At 38.9% G+C, this 21,526-nt stretch overlaps 2 protein-coding genes and 1 pseudogene across 3 annotated transcripts; all 3 read left to right on the forward strand.

The window, feature by feature from the left end:
* Nucleotides 1-540: 540 nt before the first annotated feature.
* On the forward strand, nt 541-3,631 carry LOC143880403 (putative disease resistance protein RGA3). Its single transcript, XM_077383372.1, has one exon. The coding sequence runs from the start codon at nt 1,067-1,069 to the stop codon at nt 3,629-3,631; it is 2,565 nt and encodes an 854-aa protein (XP_077239487.1). The 5' UTR covers nt 541-1,066.
* Nucleotides 3,568-15,540, forward strand: LOC143880404 (uncharacterized). The gene is made up of 5 exons (XM_077383373.1): nt 3,568-5,591; nt 8,718-8,786; nt 8,878-9,259; nt 10,310-10,504; nt 15,402-15,540. Exon 1 carries the CDS (start codon nt 3,703-3,705, stop codon nt 5,572-5,574), a length of 1,872 nt encoding a protein of 623 aa, XP_077239488.1. The 5' UTR covers nt 3,568-3,702; the 3' UTR covers nt 5,575-5,591; nt 8,718-8,786; nt 8,878-9,259; nt 10,310-10,504; nt 15,402-15,540.
* LOC143879107 (uncharacterized) lies at nt 8,669-20,846 on the forward strand (annotated as a pseudogene). Its single transcript, XR_013251121.1, has 11 exons — nt 8,669-8,801; nt 8,878-9,011; nt 10,738-10,857; nt 11,543-11,628; nt 15,348-15,423; nt 15,523-15,866; nt 17,859-18,086; nt 18,170-18,523; nt 18,617-18,744; nt 19,025-19,160; nt 20,362-20,846. The product of XR_013251121.1 is annotated as an uncharacterized LOC143879107 (transcript).
* The last annotated feature ends 680 nt before the right edge of the window (nt 20,847-21,526 follow it).

Raw genomic sequence — 21,526 nt, forward strand, 5'->3', positions numbered from 1 at the left:
TGTCTAATTTATTGCAACGATAAACAAATGAATATTTTAGATCATACAAATAATGGCCCCACTACTATAAGGATAAACAGATGAATATTTTATGGTCTACATCATGTGATCAACATCATGGTTTAAAAGTACGGTTTCTGTACCGGTTTCGGACTCTGAAATTTCGCTAAATTTCGGTCAAAATCCGGTACCACAAAGAAAATGGTATTTTAATCAATATTAAATTTCGGCCGAAATTTCGGTAAAATATTAAAATAATAATATTAATAAAAGTTTTTTGGTTTAAATTTCGGGCAAAATCGAAATTTCAACCGAAATTCCAAAATTTCAGCAGAAATAAATGACCATTTCGGTTTTTATTGATTTCAGTGTCGGTCTCCACCGAACTTTTGAAACCATGATCCACATTATCGTGGCACCATGGCATGCTTTTAATGTAAAGACCTTTCTAAGAGGAACAATAAATGACGCATCATGTTTGTAACCCCGGTTTTTTATGCACTGATTTTGGAGCTTTGATGGCATCGGCAATAGAAGAAATGAAATCAATATGAGGTATTGAGGAAGAGCTGGAAAAGTTAAGAGCGTGAGGACTTTGTTTCTCAAAAATTAAAATCCTGTTCGATCCCAGCTTACCTACTCAAAAAAAAAAAATACGTGTAAAAAATCTATCATGACAGTATTTTTTCTTAACCATTGATGGTAAAGAGAAACATGGGAGATAGAGACATGGGAGTCGATTTAAGATATATGGGAGTCGATTTTTCACTGCCCGTGTTAATTACTTTGTTGCAGAAGCTCTGATTAAAGTTGATGCTTCTTCTCTCACTTCATTATTCTCTCCATCTCCACATGATCGGCGGAACAATAAACGAGGCATATAGATGAAGGGCTGAGATTATCCGATTGTCGTTGTCCACACTCAACTTCCACCGACAAATCTGACCAACCCGCATGGGCTTCATCACTTTTGATTAAACTTTCTTCCACTCTCTCTCTCTTCATTATTTTCTCCATCTCTACTGAGTCTGAGACGTCTGGTTCGGATTTTCTTCTTTGGTAGAGTATGGCAGAAATCGCAAAAGTATTTGTATCCCCTGTTCTTGATGCACTGATTGTCAATCTGAAGGAATCGGCATTAGAAGAAATTAAATCAATATTGGGTTTTGAGGAGGAGCTTGAAAAGTTAGAGAGCACAGTGACACTTATTCAAGGCGTGGTTGAAGATGCTGAGGAGAAGCAAGTTAGTTCTAAGGCTGTTCGAAAATGGCTTGGAAAGCTCAAGAATATCGCTTATGATGCTGATGACTTATTGGATGATGTTGCGACGGAAGCACGACGATCTGCTTTGATGTGCGAAATTCACACAAGCAAGAGGCAGAAGATAGTCCACTCCATCTCCTCTTTTTTCAGTTCTAATAACCCACTTTTATACAAACGTGGCATAGCACGTAAGATGAGGGAGATTAGAGAGAGGTTCGATGTGATGGCAAATGAACGAAAACACCTCAATCTCCATAAGACAGATGGAGGGAGGCCTCTCCAAAGAGAAACTAGCTCTTTTATAGACGAATCTGATGTTATTGGTAGACAAGTCGAGAAAGACAAAATTATACAATTGTTGGTATCATCATCATCAGATGATGATAAATTGTACTCTGTTATTCCAATAGTTGGCATGGGTGGGGTTGGGAAGACTACTCTTGCTCAATTCGTCTACAACGATCACAGGGTCAAGACGCATTTTGGGCTAAAAGCCTGGACTTGTGTGTCTGACAATTTTGATGTACGGCGAATAACAAATGATATCATTGAATCTGCAACTAAATCCAAATGTCATCTCTCAACACTGGATGCCATCCAAGGGCATCTCCAAGTGGTACTGAAGGATCAAAGATTTTTAATTGTTCTCGACGACGTGTGGTATGAAAATCAAATTCATTCTCATTGGGATAGTCTACGAGCTCCCTTTGGAGTTGGAGCGAAAGGAAGTAAAATTATCATTACTACACGAGATGAAAGGGTTGCAAGGACGATGGCCACAATTCCTTCCCACCATTTGGAGGTTTTACCAGATGATGATTGTTGGGAATTGTTTGCTCGGCGTGCATTTGCGGGAGGGATTTCAAATGCCCATCCGGAACTGGAGGAAATTGGTAGGCAAATTGTGAAAAAGTGCAATGGTCTTCCTTTAGCAGTAAAGACATTGGGGGGCATCTTGTCTTCCAAAAGGAATGTCAGTGAGTGGGGAAGCATCTTGACAAGCGAAATATGGAGGGATGATAGAAATGAAATATTACCAGCTTTAAGATTGAGCTATCGTCACCTGCCAACCAATCAAAAGCAGTGTTTTGCTTACTCTGCTGTGTTTCCTAAAGATCATTGGTTTGAGAAGGATGTGTTGGTCCGACAGTGGATGGCTGCGGGCTTCATTCAACCCAAAGGAAGCATACTCCTAGAAGATATTGGTGGGGAGATATTTGATGATTTATTTCTAAAGTCTTTCTTTCAATATTCTGATGAATGGGATGGGACTTCAGTATACGTGATGCATGATCTCATGCATGATCTAGCAGAATCTATCTCAGGTGATGAATGTTTTAGATTGGAAGATGGTACGTCACAAACCATCCCTGAAATGGTGCATCATTTATCATGGATTGACATCAAAGAGGGTTCGATGTCTTTGGAGGCCTTGAAGAAATTTAAGAGACTGCGCACTTTACGACTGAAGGCTCCATCTTCCATTGACAACCAGATTCTCAATGATACGATGATGGAGTTGAGATGCCTGCGTGTATTGAATTTGAATGTATCTGCAATCGACAAGTTGCCGGATTCGATTGTCCATTTGAAACATCTACGCTACCTTCACCTCACTGGGACGAAGATAGATAGGTTGCCTGAATCAGTGACCAGTCTTTGTAATTTGCAAACACTATGTCTGAGATCTTGCAAGGATCTTAAAGTGTTACCCGATTCGATTAGCCATTTGAAACATCTACGCTACCTTGACCTCTCTTACACGGAGATAGATGGGCTGCCTGAATCGGTAAGTAGTCTCTGTAATTTGCAAAGACTAGGTCTGAAATCTTGCAAGAATCTTAAAGGGTTGCCCGATTCGATTAGCCATTTGAAACATCTACGCTACCTTGACCTCTCTTACACGGAGATAGATGTGCTGCCTGAATCGGTAAGTAGTCTCTGTAATTTGCAAAGACTAGGTCTGAGATCTTGCAAGAATCTTAAAGGGTTACCCAATTCGATTAGCCATTTGAAACATCTACACTACCTTGACCTCTCTGGCACGAAGATAGATAGGCTGCCTGAATCGGTAAGTAGTCTCTGTAATTTGCAAAGACTAGGTCTGAGATCTTGCAAGAATCTTAAAGGGTTACCCGATTCGATTAGCCATTTGAAACATCTACGCTACCTTGACCTCTCTGGCACGAAGATAGATAGGCTGCCTGAATCCGTAACCAGTCTTTGTAATTTGCAAACGCTAGATCTGGAATTTTGCAGGAGTCTTAAAGGGCTACCCAAAGGTATTACAAATCTAGTTAATCTACGACTTGTTCGAACTTTTGGCCTTTGGGACCGTCCGAGCCTGTGCGAGGAATTGGAAAATTAACTTCGCTCCAAACATTGCCGAAATTCAAGGTGTGCAAAGAGAGTGGTTGTCAGATAGGAGAGTTGAAGAACATGAGGAACATTAAAGGAAGACTTGACATTTCGGGTCTCGAGGACGTGCAAAACATAGAGGCGGCTAAAGAAGCCAACTTGAAAGATAAGAAATACCTTAATGAGTTGAGTTTGGAATGGGTCCGAGATGACAGTTCACAAGATGGAAGAGTCACTGATGATGGGGTATTGGAAGGCCTCCAACCCCATGCCAACCTCAAAAAATTACATATAAAATCCTATGGCGGTGTCAGTTTTCCAAGTTGGATGTCACATCTCTCCAATCTGACTTGCATTACCGTTGAGGATTGTAGAAATTGCGAACATCTCTTTCCTCTTGATTGCCAGCTACCTTCTCTTTGTAAGCTCACCTTACAGAACTGCCCCAAGCTGCAGGTGTTGCCCGCTGACCTTCCTGCCGTCACAGAGTTACATATAAATGGTTGCGGAGAATTGAGTGCCCTTCCGAGGCTCCCATCTATTTGTGAGTTAAAACTCCATAGTTGTGGCGTGAAGATGCTATTAAGCTTGACAACGCCTTGCCTTATCTCTCTTCAAAGGTTAAGCATAGGAAGGTGTGATCAGTTGGAGTGCTGTCTCGAGAAGGTCTCCTTGCAAGATCTGACCTCTCTCCAAGAGCTGCAAATCTTTCGCTGTCCACAACTAAAGTCCTTGGGATATGGAGAGGGGGGGCTTCCCACCACGCTCAAATCTCTAAATATTGACGGATGTCCTAATCTCAAGTCCATGCCTACTCGGCTGGAAAACCTCACCTCCCTTGTAGAGTTATCAATTGTTACTCAACTCCCACTTTTCTCGCAAGAGTCAGCACTGCCCACGACAATTGAAGTCCTCAAAATATTTTCATGTGACAATCTCAAGTCCTTGCCCAAGGGGATGCAAAGCCTCACCTCTCTCAAAAAATTGGTAATCCATAAATGTCCTCAACTCCATTCTTTGTTTTCAGATGATGAAAATAATGACTATGGGCTTCCCACCGAGCTCAATGCTCTAGAAATCCACACTTGTCCTAATCTCAACTCCTTGCCCAAGGGAATGCAAAGCCTCACCTCTTTCACAAAATTGGTAATCCATGAATGTCCTCAACTCCATTACTTGTTTCTAGATGATGGAAATAATGACCATCGGCTGCCCTTCACATTCACTACTCTAGACATCTCCGCTTTTCCTAATCTCATGTCCTTGCCCAAGTGGATGCAAAGCCTCCTCCCCTGCCTCAAAGAATTGAAAATAAAAGATTGTCCTCAACTCCATTCCTTGTTTCCAGATGATGAAAATAATGACTATGGGCTGCCCACCAAGCTCAATACTCTAAAAATCCACACTTGTCCTAATCTCAAGTCCTTGCCCAAGGGGATGCAAAACCTCGCCTCTCTAAAAAATTTGATGATCCGTGAATGTCCTCAACTACATTCCTTGTTTCTAGATGATGAAAATAACGACCATAGGCTGCCCACAACTCTCGTCCATCTTTACATCGGCGCTTTTCCTAATCTCAACTCCTTGCCCAAGGGGATGCAAAGCCTCACCTCTCTCAACTCTTTGAGAATCAATAGTTGTCCTCAACTCTTTTCGTTGTTCCCTGATGATAACAACAATGAGTATGGGCTGCCCACAACTCTCGTCCATCTTTACATCGGCGGTTGTGAAAATCCCAAGTCCTTACCCAAGCGGATGCAAAACCTCACATCCCTTGAGTATTTATCTATTTGGAATTGTCCAGAAATAGCATTCTTGCCAGAAGATGGCCTCCCCACCACACTTAGATATTTGCATATTTCGGAATGTCCTAAATTGAAGGAACGATGTCAAAAGAACAATGGCCGAGATTGGCCCAAGATACAACACATCCCCTATATTGACTGCAGCTAATTGTCATCTAGACAAAGGTGCGACCTCTTTCCCTGTTTAAACATTTTCTACCATTGCATTATTATTATTATTATTAATTAAATCTTCATGATTTTAAGAGAAATTAAAGAAAGTAAGGCAAGGACCATCCTTCTGTACAAAACACGGGAGATGTAGAAACATGAACGGAGGAATCTAAGAAAAAGGATGGGGTTTCGATTTTTGGATTAAAGGATGGATTGTTGGATTACTCTCAGTTCCTCTACCTCACCATCCACAACCACGACAGGTAAACAAAATTAATAATTTGTTTTTTTTCATTAACACAAAATTGGACCATGTCTCTCTGCTTTTTTTGTACGATTCTTCATGTTTCTTTTTTCTGTAATATTCTTCATAACTCTGGAATCATTAAAATTGATTTCTCTATTTTTAAGTAAGTTTCAGAAAAATAAGAACTAGGATTCTAGCCAGTACCGTGTTGGATTGGATATGCTCTCTGTTTTAGAACTAATGTTTTCCAAAAGAGAGGAATGCTAAAATGAAGAGCGCCCTTACAAAAATAAAGGAAAAGGGCGCTCCCATTGGATCCACTTTGCAAAACCGTATTTATTATGGAATCATATATGCTTATAAATGAGGTTTGGCAACATGGATCCAATGGGAGCGCCCTTGTTCTTTATTTTTGCAAGGGAACCCTTCTGTTTAGCATTCCTCATTTTGAGATGGGTTAAAGATGTCTATCTATTACTATGGGGGTGATGAAAATATCCTATCTTTAGATTAGAGTTTCAGTTAAGATGAGATACTAATTTACGTAGTATGTCAAGAAATGGAAGGAAACAAAGTACATGAATACCAAGCTTTTGACAGTGAATAGCGACCTTTGATTTATTCCCTATTTTTTGGCAGAAGAGTAGGAGTATTTTTCCTTATTTTCTTAGTTACTATATCAGTAGGATTTGTTTTCCTATTTTAATGGTTTCTTACTTTATTAGTTTCTTAAAGTCAATAGGATGATTTTCCTTCTCTGGTTAGTTGCTTTATGTCAATAGAGTTAATATGTAAGGTGAGAACGTGAGAGGCATTCATTCCATTACTGCAATTACAAGATATTTTTCTCTATCTCTCTTAATCTCCCTTGTTCTTCTTCTTCCCGAGTGGATTCTAGGGTTTGCAAATTGTGCACTTCGTCTACAATTTTCCATTTGCTCCGTTACTCTAATTGGTATCAGAGCCTTGATTGACTTGGACTAATGGCAACTCGAGACCGAGAGAACAACCACAAACGATGTTAATCGTGGAGAAGTCCTTATGAAGGCTGAGTTTCTTGAGTTCCTACGTGAAAATCAATGAGTGTTGCAACGTTTAGAGGCAGCAATCGGTAGACTCAAGGTGGAGCCCAATCGGGATCGCAACAATTACACACCTTGTACCGATGAAGGGCTCGCGAGCAGTCTTTCTAGAGCACTTTTCTGGTCACGTTTCTGCTATGGATAGACCTATGGCCTATGTCAGTTTTCCTATACATTTCTCTTTCCCTGCATTGTGGGACTAGAAGTTTCAATGCTTTTCATACCAAATCTTTCTTTACTTAATATTGTTATCCTTTGAAAGTAAAGTAACACTAATAACTGAGTCATTCGTCTTAGATGTTGAAAATCAAACCTAAGCAGTTCAAAAACCTGGACTTGAATTCATATAAATAGGTGTTTAGCTTTATTTTGGGACAATTTTGCATCTACATTTTTAACCAAGAACATTACACAAATTACTTATCTAAAAATGAAATGAGGGAATTTTTCACAAAATAGATATTTTTATCTTTTTATTTTGACCCAACAGCTCCCATTGGTAGAAACAATGGGAACCAACTACTAACTACATAGGCCATTGACCACGGTTGTAAAATATCACTATTTTAATTTCGGTATTTTAAACTATCTTGATATATCAGAGCTTTAAATATCACAATATATTGTCCTAGATACTATATTGTCCTATGTATCATGATATTTTAAAGATCACCCATATATGTAGGTAAATCTGACATTCGCCCCCTTTTATTCATGGACCTCCTCTTTTGGCATAAAAAGAGTAGTTATAAATACTTGAGGGTGGCTCGGAGAGGAAAGGGGGAGAATATGTAGGGCCTCGTATTATTAGAGCCTCAATGAAATGATGTGGGGTTCAACAGTTGGACATGTGCGGGTCCCAATGCTTCCACCCATTATGGTTGCAAATTCTCCCCCTTGGGTTTGGTCAGGCACAACAGGCCCAATTTCTCAATGGGTCAAAAATGTGGCGCTACAAGAATTAGGCCTACACTTAAAGCCCACACTCGACCTAGACAGTTGGCTTCTCTTTCAAACCTACCACCAACATCTTTTCATCCCCTCTCGATATTAAATGTAAGACACTCATGATTCTCGAGTTTTTATAGAAGGAGAAGAGTTCAAATTTTTATGAAAAGGAACGGTTCATCAGGCCCAGTCAATTAATTAAAGAGGTCATTATACCTAGATCGCTAATTAATATCATCACTGTTGTCTCCAAATCATTCTCATAAATAGAATTATGCAACAATGTGTTTCCTAAAACAAATAGCTATTAATGATGAGGATGTTTATGCTATACAAATGGCAAAGATAATCCCATAGTTGGCCACATGTGTGTGTGTGTGTGTGTGTGTGTGTGAGTGTGTGTGTGTGAGAGAGAGAGATAGAGAGAGAGCACCCTTCTCCGTTTTTTCCCCCACCTAATCATCCAGGCCAAATGGGGTTGGAAAGTAGTGAAGATGTTGGCATGCCACCTTTTCTAACCCCTCAATATAACAGAGACCACCACCCTCTATAAATGACTTTTACTTTACTCCTACTCAATGGTAAAAATTACCCCGCAAAACTTCTTTAATTTCTCATCATTCTGTTGCACCCCAACATGTTTTTTTTTTTTTTTTGAAAAACACCACTCACATGTTATTAATCACTGAATCTCTTTATATTTCAAAATAGAAGCTCTCCCCTCACACTACCTGAATTTTCTACTCACAGTGATATGCTTTTCACACAAGCTATTAATGAAACCATCGAAAGTGAAACTTCCCCTCTCTATCATGGCTGACATAGTTTGCGCCTTCGCCTTTGCCGATCTCCTCTACGCAGAAGATATTTGCGCACTCACTTGCACCTCCATTCTCAAGCTTACACCTTGTTCTAAACAAGATCTGATAGGTGAGGTTACAACAGGTAATTATACTTAGCCACTTTTGCTACTTGACTAATATTTTGAGATTTTGACATGAACTATTTGAATGTTGTGTAGAGGAGAAAGTGGATTCCTCTGTAGAAGAGGACTTTGTTGCAGAAAAGATGGAGTTCGATGCAGATAAGTGCAATGTTGTAAAGGGGAAGTGGGTGTTCAACAGTTCAACAAGCCTTTGTATTCAGAGCAGAATTGTTCGTATTTGGATTGACAAGCAGGGGCGGAGCTACATGTAGCTTAAGGGGGGCAGCTGCCCTCTTGAGTTGGGCCAAACTCCTTTATAGGCCCAACTCAATCGGGCCCAGCCTTATGTATAACCTGCCCCCCTTATCTATAAATCCTGGCTCCGCCACTGTTGACAAGTATCATGTGTAAAGAATGGAAGGCTGGACAATGATTATCAGCTTTGGGAATGGCAGCCGAACGAATGCAACTTTCCGAGGTTAGCTAACTCTTGTATAAAATTCTTTCATTCTATCAGCAGTAATATATGTTTAAGTTTAAATGATTAATTAACACCAACTCTAACACCTTAAGCTTTTGGAGTGATTGGTTGTTTCACTTGGTAGCAGAGCTATTGCCTCGCGCCAGGTCATGGATTCAAAACCCAACAACTCCTTGATGTTAAAATCCACCGAACCCAAAAAAAGAGGGGTCACGCGTGAGGGGGAGTGTTAAAGTATAAATGATCAAACAACACCAGCTCTAATAGTTTTAACCTATTGGAGTAATTGGTAGCTTCACGGTTCCCAAGTTTGGAAGTAGTACAAAACTATAGATTAATGTCAATTTATCTAAGAACCCGACATTTTAAATTGCATGATAGTTCAACATTCATATATACATCATGTACATATCACTTAGTTCCAGACAAAGCATATACCAACTTGTAAACAAATATCATTCCCCATTAAAGCGTGGTTTTTATGTTATAATTGAAAACCCATAAGTATTGACTTCATCTTCCAGGTTTGATGCGAAAGTCACCCTAGAAAGACTGAGAGGAAAGAGGCTAATGTTTGTAAGTATTCACTACAAAGAGGGCAATGGCAATCATTTGTCTGTATGGTACAAGCTCATATACCAGTAGACCAAAATCCTATAAAGAGGGCAATGACAATCATTTGTCTGTATGGTACAAGCTCATATACCAGCAGACCAGAATTCCATGAGACGCGGTCGATCTTTATCTGTATTCAAAGCCAAGGTACTAACACCCCAATCCTCCGCAGATTAACGGCCTCTTTGGATAAAATTTATTTGCTTATATGCAAATGGTTTTGAAGTTAAATATGATTATTTGCAAATAATGGTTATCATAGTTTTAGAAATGATATGGTTAATGGCTGCAAAAGAGGCCTTACTGTGCAAATTCTATTAAATTCAAAGTCTTATTCACAAAGAATCAATCTTAGTTGAATCTAAAGAGGCCCAAAATCTCGGATATCTCTGAATATTAAGCTAATAATGGTTTTATCCAATGCACCCACAGGAGTACAATGCTTCAATTAAATTCTACCCGGCACCTTGTCGAATCCAATTTTGATCTTCATATAATAGGAGACCCAAACATGAGAATACTGAAAGTAGATTCTATCTCCAAGCATGCACATAACTGGATAGGGATGGATATCCTTGTGTTTAATACTTATGTATGGTGGATAAGTGGCCTAAAGATAAAGTCGCTGTAAGTTCTTCTAACTCCTACAATTGAGTATATTTTTTTAAAATTTTTTGATGATGCAACCAAATAGAGTAAGCAATTTAGATGATGCTAATCAATTGCAGCACAACATGACTTTTTTCCATAACTGATTAGTTCTTCAGACTTCTGAGATCATAATGCCTAAACATTCTGAACTAAGTGATTTGTTTTATGTTATAATTATCATTTTTTTATCAAAATTGATCTCATTATAGCCATTGGAAGATCGATTGAGCACAGGTTTTTCAAATGGAGATGAAGGGTTTGAGGAGCTTGAAGCACCGACTGCTTATAGGATGGGTTTGAAGACATGGGCCAACTGGGTTGATTCTACTGTGACTCCTAATGAGACCAGAGTGTTCTTCTCTAGGACCTAGGTATTTGGAATTGGATATTAAACTTTGATGGAAGTGGTAGATTAAATCTGGATATTTCTCATTCTTGAACAAAAACTTTCCTAAAGTAAACCAGAATTTTTATTGACTCCAGTGAGCCGAGGGAGTTTATGATTAACGCAGTTGGGCCAAAAACCGTATAAACCTGGGCGAGTCAATGATTGATTCAAAGTTTTTAAATAGTGGTTCCAGTGTTTTGAACCCTCGTGAAGTTCTTTGTTGTTCGTGATGGGGAAACCGTTGCCACTGTAACTTAGTCGTTATGTATTTGCACATCTTGGCTTTACTTTCCATTTTGGACCGAGGGGTATATCTGACTCCCAAAATGATGTCAAGTATTACATGCATGCTTCCCTGATCCTCGATGTCTATCAAATCGCTATCTGGGTCTTATCTTTTTTATGTCCATTTAAGTTGAAGGGTGTTTCTACTTTCTACATTGATCGTATGGTGTTCTCATTGTTGAAAATTCGGTTGTCACTATTGAAAAAAATGTAGGAAATCAACTATGTAAAATATCCGCAGTGAACAAGATCTGATGTTTCTTTTTTATCTAAATCCCCTAGTCTGACTTGTCATATTGCTCATTATACAATTTGAGATTGTTTCATGTATATTTTGACAGTTGAATATCATTTGTTCTTACCAGTTACCAGCATCACAGCTTGAAAATGCATTGAACCAACCAAACATCCGATCATCATTACCGAGGTTCTTGCGGACCCACCACAGGATGATCCAAACCGTCCATTAGATGGGCCACAACCTATTTAGGTTGTGGCCCATCTAATGGACGGTTTGGATCATCCTGTGCGGTCCATACCGTACTTTTAATAAAGTGAGGAGTGCCCTCATCAAAATATAGTAGTGCTGATAACATTTCCCTTTTTAATACTTCAATTGTTTTCTAAAATATCTCCGTTTTTAATGAATAGTGTACTTGTCTATCTTACCCATCCACAGAAAAACGAAATCTTTCAATCCCTTTTAAGTTCTAATATCATCCTATTTGGCACAATTCTCCACGACTCCCTGGCACAATTCTCCACGACTCCCACATTCCAAAAAAGGCCAAAAAAACATAGAACAAAGATAAAGACCGTTGTTCCCCTCTTCTTTCTATTTCTTCTTCTTTTCAGTTTCTTTCCCCCCCTAAAAAAACGAAGAAAACGGAGAAAGGATTGGAGGTGAGATGTTGGAGATTTGCACATTAGGATTTTATATTCTTAGATTTCGTTAGGTTTTCACCCCTATGACACCTAGAAACTGGTAATTCTTTTCTCCTTTTCTGTTGGTTTATGCTAAAAATCATTGATTAGTGTTTAGTTTTCCAGGATTTTCACTGATTGTATTCATTCAAGCTTGTATAGAAATTACACAGGGAAATGAAGGATTTGTGGACGAAGCAACTCTGAATTAAAATAAAATAAAATAAAATAAATCTTACCATGAATAGAAGATAGTTCTAAAAGAAATAGATTTCCAACCCATTCTATTGTTGCTGAGAGTCCTTTCGTTTTTTTTTCCACTTTTCTGGTTGCTGTTTGTTGTTTTTTTTTTTTGGGAATTGTAAGGGCCTCTAACAGCCCATTAGAATAGTCTTATTAACCGTATGCTTTTTCATGCACAGGGTTTTTTACTAGTATATATATAGGAAAATGATTTCAGCACAACTATGTTTTGATACATGTGCTCATATATCTTGTCTTTTAGTATTTAACTGTCATGTAATTGTGACCACCATTTCATTCATTCCAACATGAAAAATTACTTGCTACAATTAACAGTAAAAACATACAGACTCATGCAAATAATGCAATTTAGTGTAGTCACAATTCGCAAAAGGCTAAGGAAGTTCAGAAAAAGAAAAACTAAACTTCCTCTCCAATGCAAACAAACAAAGAGGACCTAAATCACTGAAATATCTTCCCAGAAAACTATCTTCAAGATTAAAAACAGTACGAAACTACTAAACTCCAAGTTACTAAAATCGAACAGGAAAAAAGAAGCATAGAAGATTAGGAAAAAAATGAACGAGCAGGAAAAAAAGAAAGAAAATCAGAAAAAAATTAAAAGAGAATCCAAGGATTCTAACAGTTAGTGCAGGTTATCGGCAAACGATTGAAAAAAAGCAGATTCATGTCGATATCACCTAGACATTTCCACACAAGATTCATCCATCAAAGAAAACCAAAGAAGGAAAAATCAAGGAGATTGTGTGATTTGATGAACCTTCAAAATTTCTCCAAAATTAAACACATCAATCGAAGAAGAAAATGGATGAAACTAACCAAATACGGGATCAAACCCCCCAAATTTCATAATTTCAGCAGAAACCCAAGTGTTCGCGCTATGTGGAATAAAGTCGTGACAATACGATAAATTGGTGAGAAACGGTCATGATCAGAGATGTAAACAGAGATGAAATAAGGAACCCATATTTCAAAATGAAGCAAAATGGAAGATCTGGCATTCAAAAGCAGAAATAGAGAGAAAAATACCTCAATCTGAGGTGCGTACATGCAGGTGAGTAGAGAAAGAAAGAGATGAAATCAGAGGTACCCAGGATGAGAGAGTTAAACTTAGAGGATGAGAAAATGGTTGTTGGTAAAGATGGTCCAGTTTTCCCTTAGCATAGTGAAATCTGAGAGCTATGTACGGTCACTTCTGGACGACATCACAAGAGTTTATAGAGAGAGAGAGAGGATGAAGATGAAAAATGGATTGTGTGGAAGAAGGGAAGAGGGAGGAGGAAAAGAGAGGTAGAGAGAGAGAGAGAGAGAGAGAGAGAGAGAGAGAGAGAGAGAGAGAGGTTTGAGGTTAGGGTTTGCAAAGGAGGGAAGAAGAAAAAAGAAAGAAGAGGGAAAGGTGAAGAGAGAGACTTGGGTGGGGTTTAGTGATTAGGTGGTAAATTCAAGAAATCAAGAGGGTGTTTTCCGAAAAAAAGAGATTTTGAGAGAGAGCAGCAGAGGCCAACATGTAAATCGGAGAGAATTTTAAAAGAAATTCAAAAAATTCGCCTTTTTTTTTTTGCTTGGTAATTTGGGGTTAGGCAGACCCCGACCAGCTTTTATAAAAAAGGAAAAAAAGATTACAATCTGGGATAGAGGATTCCTTTGAATCCTCTAAGGCAATTACAAAGAGATCATAGGGGATACAAGAGAGAGGAATGGGATCTCCTTTACAAATGCAATTGGTTTTAGATAAGAAATCAGCAGCACTATTGCCTTCTCTCCAAATATGGTTGATTCTCCAAGAATTCAAGGAATTTAGGTCTCTAAGGAGCTTCTCAAGGGCAGGGAACTTTCTCCATGGGCAAGGCTACTGTTTTCTGATTATCTGGACTGCATTGAGAGAGTCCGACTCAATCCATAAATTTTCCATTTGGTTGTTTCTGGCTAGCTGGACACCCTTGATGATTACTTCCAATTCAGCCTCTTGGATGGGGACTGAAACATAGTCAACAGAGAAAAGAGAGATGATCTGGCCATTACTGTCTCTGAGGATGCCTCCTACAGAAATCATATCAGAGCTGATCGACACATCTGTGTTTATCTTTAACTCAGTTTGAGTAGGCAACACCCATTGGCAAAATCTAGTTTCCGACTGAGAATGAAAGAGGGGGAGGTTCCAAAGCTGTGCTATACGACAGTTAACTTCATTCGGAACATCATTAAGATTAAGGAAGAGAACACGGCTCCTTGCAACGACATATTAATATATATACATGTGTGTGTGTGCGTGCGTTAGGGATGCAACTCGGGCGGGCTCAACCCAAACCCGGCGGGTTCAACCCGGGAAAAAGTCGGGTTGGGTTGAGTTCAAGTCGGGTTCGGGTTGGGTTTTCTCAACCCGGCTCGGGTTCGGGTTGAGGGCTTGGGCAACCCGACCCGAGTTCAACCTGAAATTTTTAATAGTTTTTTTAATTTTTAAGCTTAAAATTTCGGGTTGGGTCGGGTTGAACTCGGGTCAGGTCGGGTTCAGCTTGGTAAAAAAGGCTGCTCGGGTCGGGTCGGATTGAACCTCGTTGGGTTGGAACTCGGGTCGGGTTCGGGTTGAGTAAATGGTTGCTCGGGTCGGGTTCGGGTTGAGTAAATGGTTGCTCGGGTCGGGTTCGGGTTGGCCACAACCCGACCCACCCGAGTTGCACCCCTAGCGTGCGTCCATCATAGACATGGTTTTTTTGGCAAGGAATATGATTTTATTTTATTTTTTATCTCTCACACGCGCACGCGCCCGTCATAGACATGGTTTTTTGGCGAGGAATATGATTTTATTTTATTTTTTTATCACATTTCTTTGCAAATTGCATTAATCGATAAATATGGTCTGCTGAGAAGTTGCTTCTTTGATGTTAACATGAGAATTCAATTCTACCAATTTTGTTAGGGCTCTGAACTTCCCATTGCTTTCAATTGTTGAATTTTCAGGTCATGCAGTGTATTTTTCTTTGCTGATGTTCTTTTCTTTTCTGTTATAATCAGTGTGGTGTCTTTTATCTATCCTGTTGGTTATACGATACCATTGTGCTTTGTTAGTGGTTCTAAATATCTTTATGAATGGTCTACAGAACTTTGTATAGCGAATAAACTATTCTAGCTTTGACTAGGAAAATTGGGAGTTCTGCATCTTGTTAGACCATTTCTCTCCATCTTGCCGGAAGTGCAGAGTGCTGATCACGAGGTTCGATATAGGGAGAAGGTTAAATACACCGTTATCTCTCTTTTCATATTTCTTGCCTGCAGCCAGCTCCCCCTTTATGGTATCCACTCGACACTGGGTGCGGATCCATTTTATTGGATGCGTGTTATTCTCGCATCGAATCGTGGGACTGTAATGGGGCTGGGAATCACCCCTATTGTGACGTCTAGACTGGTGATGCACCTCTTGGCAGTAGGGACTAAGATCATTGAAGTTGACAACAGCATTCGTGAGGACCGTGCCTTCTTGTAAGTATTTGTGAACTAGATTGAATTTTGTAATAACTGGTGCCTTTTTATTCATTTACTGTTAAACTTAGATAAATTTGTCGCTCTAATGGTGTCAGTTGTTATGGGTACTGTGTATGTTTGGGACATCATGACATCATGCTTTTCTTTTTGAATATTTGCCAACTTTGTGAGAATAATATGATGATCTAAACGCTTGGGTGGTGCTGGTTTTGGCTAGTTTGACTAAATGCAAATGTTGTTGGTTTATCATCTGATCTGGAGCAATGATGGTTATCTAAGTATGACAAGAAATGTTAAGGAAAATCATGGGAATAAATATAAATGTAGCCGTTATTACTTTGACCAATACATATTTCTCTACCCGTTATTACTTTGACCAATACATATTTCTCTACAGCTGATGATTATATTCTTAAAAGGCTTATTTAGGGCCTGTTTGTTATAGATTATGACAACCAATTGTGGAGTCCCCAACTGATTATTGAACTCAAATTTAGTGCATTTTTCGGTCCTATAATTGGTTGGGGACTCCACAAACGGTTGTCATAATCTAAAACAATGGGCCCTTAGGTAAGTGCATTTTGTGACGGTTAAATACTAATTTACTGGTTCCTTAAAGGCTTAAATGGATCAGTTATTAATTTGACTAGTGCATATTTCTATTCAACTGATGATTATATTCCTAAAAGGTTACCTATTTTCTTCATGAATCTCATCACTATGTCTACCAAGATAGAATTGGGATTAGATGTGGGTCCCATGTTTTCTGATTTACTTCCATGGTTAACTATTGGGCTGGTAATCCATAAAAGGATAATACTGAGGTATCCTTTCTTTTTTTTTCGGTACAATTCACATCTTGCTGGCTAGTTGGCATTCTAAAAGCATACTTACAATTAACATGGTTAATTGTGGCTCTTTTATTTTTGCTGGTCAATCGTATAATGCTGAAGGTACATATGTCTAACCAAAAGTTTTTAGCATTTTGGATGCAAAGTCAATATATTATCTAGTGTTGAAAACTAAATTGATTGTGTTGCTATTTTGTAAGAAGAGTTCTAGTTTTTTTTTGTTTGGAGCAATGTTACCTCGAATGTGATTCCTTCCGGTACACGGTATGGGAACGAGTACCGGGTACAATGGTACCCTCGTACACGATATGATGAGGGTAGGCTAAGGTGGTTTGGTATTTCGGGTCGCGGGTCGGTTTGGAGTACTAATTCGGGTCGTTTTGGTTCCCCCTCTCTCTCTCTCTCTCTCTCTCTCTCTCTATATATATATATATATATATATATATATATATATATAATTTCATATATGTTTATAAAAATATCATTCCTCAGTACATACTACATACATTTAATAAATAAAAAACTTCATGTATGTTATTCATATTTATTCAAAATGAAAATTCCAGTTTCAATCCACTCAACATATATAAAATTTGAAGGTCTCCAAATATCACTAAAAAGAAAGAAAGAAATACTAGGTGAAATCAACTCTGCCAGTCTATCTGCCTTCCACTTTTTTGCCCTTTCCCTCAATTCTTTTCAAAATAAAAGAAAGAAGGCCCATTTATAAGCCGGCCAATGCTCTCTCTCTCTCTCTCTCTCTCTCTCTCTCAACAACAACAACAACAACAACAGGAAAGGTAGGGAAGGATTGTTAGTTTTTGTTCTCTTTCCCCACCTTCTTCCCCCTCTCTGTGTGCATCTATCTCTTTTTCCGTGGGTTGCCATTTTTTGGCGATCCGGGCTGCAAACGTGGGCGTTTGGGATCATGTGGACTCCAGATCGAGGGTCGGAGGTTGGGAGGGCAACCCCGGTCACATTGGCTTGGAGTCTCTCCATGCATGTAGGGCAATTATACGTGCAAAATGTGTGCCTGTACATGTACCATGATTGTTTGGATGGTCAGTAGAAATCCATATTTTCTTATTTTGGATTATTCCATAGTATAATATGGTTGATATTTCTCTATTTTCCCTAGAAATGGTGCACAGAAGTTATTGGGTATCCTGATTGCTATCGGTGAGGCAGTTGCATTTGTCCTATCTGGGATGTACGGTAGTGTCAGTCAACTTGGAGCTGGCAATGCTATTCTCATAATTCTCCAGATTTGCTTTGCTGGTCTTATTCTCATATGCTTAGATGAACTCCTCCAAAAAGGATATGGATTTGGTTTTGGCATTTCTCTATTCGTTGCTAACAATATCTGGTAAGTTAAAACTTTTCTACTTTCCATTTAGCTATTCGATTGCACAGGTCAAGTACCCAAATGTGTTTGATTCTGCTTTGCAGTGAAAATATATTTTGGAAAGCTTACAGCCCCACAACTATCAACAGTCAGCGAGGGGCTGAAGTTGAAGGTGCCATTGTTGCCTTTTTCCATCTGCTGATAACTCGAGAAGATAAGATCCGTGCCCTTCAGGAGGCTTTCTGCCGGCAAAACCTTCCAAACATGACAAATTTGCTTGCTACGGTTGTGGCCTTTCTTATTGTAATATACTTACAGGGATTCCGTGTTGTTTTGCCTTTAAAGTCGAAGAATGCCCATGGAAAGCAAGAATTTTACCCAATTAACTGTTTTACACCTCCAACATGCCTATCATTCTACAAGCTGCACTTGTTTCAATTCTTTATGTTATTTCACAGGTATGGGCATTATGTAGTTGTAGGTGGACAGTGGAGTGGTATATAATTTATTTTACCTAATTGAAAATCTAATCCAATACATTTCTGTTGTAGTTGCTGTATAGGAGGTACGCTGGAAATTTTCTTGTAAATCTGCTTGGTAAATGGAAAGAATCTGAATATTCAGGGGGTCAGTTCATCCCTGTCGGTGGCATTGCATATTATATTGCAGCACCATCAGGGTGATTAAATATGCCCCCCCCCCCCCCCCCCCCAAACTCTCTCTCTCTCTCTCTCTCTCTCTCTCTCTCTCTCTCTCTCTCTCTCTCTCTCTCTCTCTCTCTCTCTCTCTCTCTCTCTCTCTCACATCTTTGTTATCGACTCCATTATTTTCTTTGCGCTGTGTATAGTTACATATTTTATTCGTCCCAGTTTAGCTTCTTTGTTGTAATCTTTTGTTTCTACGTTCTTTTTCTTCCATCTACCCATAATGCTTATGTTTGGGGATCCTATTTCTTTCAGCCTGGCAGATATGGCAGCCAATCCATTCCATGCACCAGTCTATCTTGTATTTATGCTCTCTGCTTGTGCCCTGTTATCAAGAACTTGGATAGAAGTCTCTGGATCTTCGGCTAGAGATGTCGCTAAGCAGGTCGAGGTATATTTTGCTTGATTTTGTTTTCAAGTTCTCCACGTTCTATTTTGCTACTTTATGAATCATTTTTAAAAAAAATCACTGATCCATGCTGAACTTGGTTTATTTGGGATTTTTTTATTTTTTTTTTAAAGTTGGCTTGGTTTGGTTGCGCTCTTAAGAACCATGTTTGAAGTTTGGTTTTTTTGAAAATTGGCCATCCAAATCATTGCACATCATATTTTCAATTAATTTGCGAGATTGTCGATGGTTCATCATTGCCAAACTTGAAATCCAAGGGTTGATTTTTTAGTCAAGTTTGACTTTTTGAACTATGTCTGTAGATCATGAGAGAATGCAACTGCAGTGTTTAGAATAATCTTCCTTATGAGAAGTCAATAAAAGCAATACTGATGCAAGTCTGGTTGCCATCCAGATAAATAGGTTTCAAAATTTTGAGCTTGTAAATGGATTTCCTTAAAATCAGTGGATGTTATTTATCAGTGTCTTTGTTGGGGCATTTTGTAGATATTGGCAGCTTCCAAATCAACTATCGGTGTCTTTTGCTTATAAGGGCACAATAAGTTTGTGGACATCAGGGTTGGGCCTGTAGCTCAATGGTTGCAACCTTGTTTTTCAACCTTGAGGTCGCAGGTTCGATCCTAGCTTACTTACCAAAAAAATGTTTGTAGATGGAGTAATTTTTCTGATTGTAACAATGCACAAGCATATCTTAACTAGGGGCAGGTAATTCTAAAGCAGGGGTAGAATGTTAACATAGGATGGCAATTGTTATTCTACTGGGACACCTTGTCCCTTCGATGTAATAACTCTTCATCATTAAAAAATATTACCTTTCAAAAAGAAAAAAAAACAAACAAACAGTGCACAAGCATATGCCTAATAGGGTTGGTGGTGATGTGAAAAGATGTGTAGGTTTCAATTGCTTGTTTAGGAGATTGCCAGTTTCAGATTGCTTTTGGGTTGAGTTATACGCAGCACTGTTTAAAAATCATGGATTTAAATTTTGGTTTCTGTCCCTACCGAAACTGAATTTTTTCTTTCAAATTTCAGCCGAAATTTTTTACAATTTCGGTCAAAATGATCGAATTTCAGTAGAAATCCAGACTGAAATCCGAAATTTTCAGATTTCGTACCCAACAGAAATTTCGGATTTCGGCCGAAATTAAAAATAATGTTTCAAACTTACAGAGTTTATTATTCACAGGCTCTTCCATTGGATCTGAACTTCTATATACCCATTGCTGCGGCCTTTGGGGGCTTGTGCATTGGCGTGTTGACGGTGCTAGCGGATTTCATGGGGGTGATCGGTTCGGGGACCGGGATTCTGCTTGCTGTAATGATCATATATCAGTGTTTCGAGACGTTTGAGGACGAGCGAGCCAGGGAGCGTGGTTGGTTTGGTCATTGAGCTCAAAACTTCTCCACGTTCCTATACTTACGGTTGCGGTGCCTACGTGTGTTCTCCCTTGCAGATTTGGTGAGCTTATCTAGATTTACAAGTAAAAGTCCGTCATTTCTAACTTCACATTGTAGAAGTAGCAGTTCTTGAAAAAACTTACGAAGCCCAATAGACTAGAAGACACTTTTGCTTTCCGAATTACCTGTCATTGGTACTGCTTTTTTCTTTCAGTGTTCTTATAGAACTTGTAATTAGTTTTCTTATAGCAATCTTAATTAGTTTTCTTATGGTTGTCTCTTGTTATGTTGTGATAAACTTGAGCTCACCATGTTGTGACAGCTTGACTGAACGAGCCTAGGCCAATGATAAAAAATAAACCCAGAATAAAAGAACCAAGCATCGAGCCTTTAAAGAGGCCTAACCTTGGAGTTGGGGAAGTCTAGTGTGCCCCTCAATTGCAGGAGCACGTGCCGCTGTGTTTCGTTAGCTCCCATCTCCTATACCAACTAAAAGCTTATTTGGGTTGCACCACATCCTTAGAAAAGAACGTGGAAAGTGGATTTTTTGACCAATAATACTGCTTGATCCAATAACATTCCTGGTGGGCAATACTTTGATATATTTTTGAAGGTTTTTGTGAATGGATCAATAGATTTGTGGGTCTCGAAATCCACTTTCCACTGACGTTCCTCTGTTTTTGAGACTGTTATAAGACTAGCATCAGTGAACAATAATATTGGCATTATTTGAGCTAGGTTGAGCATTTGTTAAAAAATGAATTTGAATCAAACTGAACCCGACCCAATTTTACCGTAAAAGCTGAACCTGAATTCCCCAAATTCAATCCTAGTTGCAGCCTATTCGGCCCAGGCCTGGTTCAAGTTCATGCTCCATTTAATAATAAGCCCAACTTCACTTATTATCATAAACTAGAAAACAAGAGCTTCTTTGGTTTTGTTGAGAAAAT

The sequence above is a fragment of the Tasmannia lanceolata genome, unplaced genomic scaffold (genome assembly GCF_043159265.1).
Source record: "Tasmannia lanceolata isolate RefF3 unplaced genomic scaffold, GAP_Taslan_0.1 ptg000006l, whole genome shotgun sequence".
In the NCBI taxonomy this organism is placed as follows: Eukaryota; Viridiplantae; Streptophyta; class Magnoliopsida; order Canellales; family Winteraceae; genus Tasmannia; species Tasmannia lanceolata.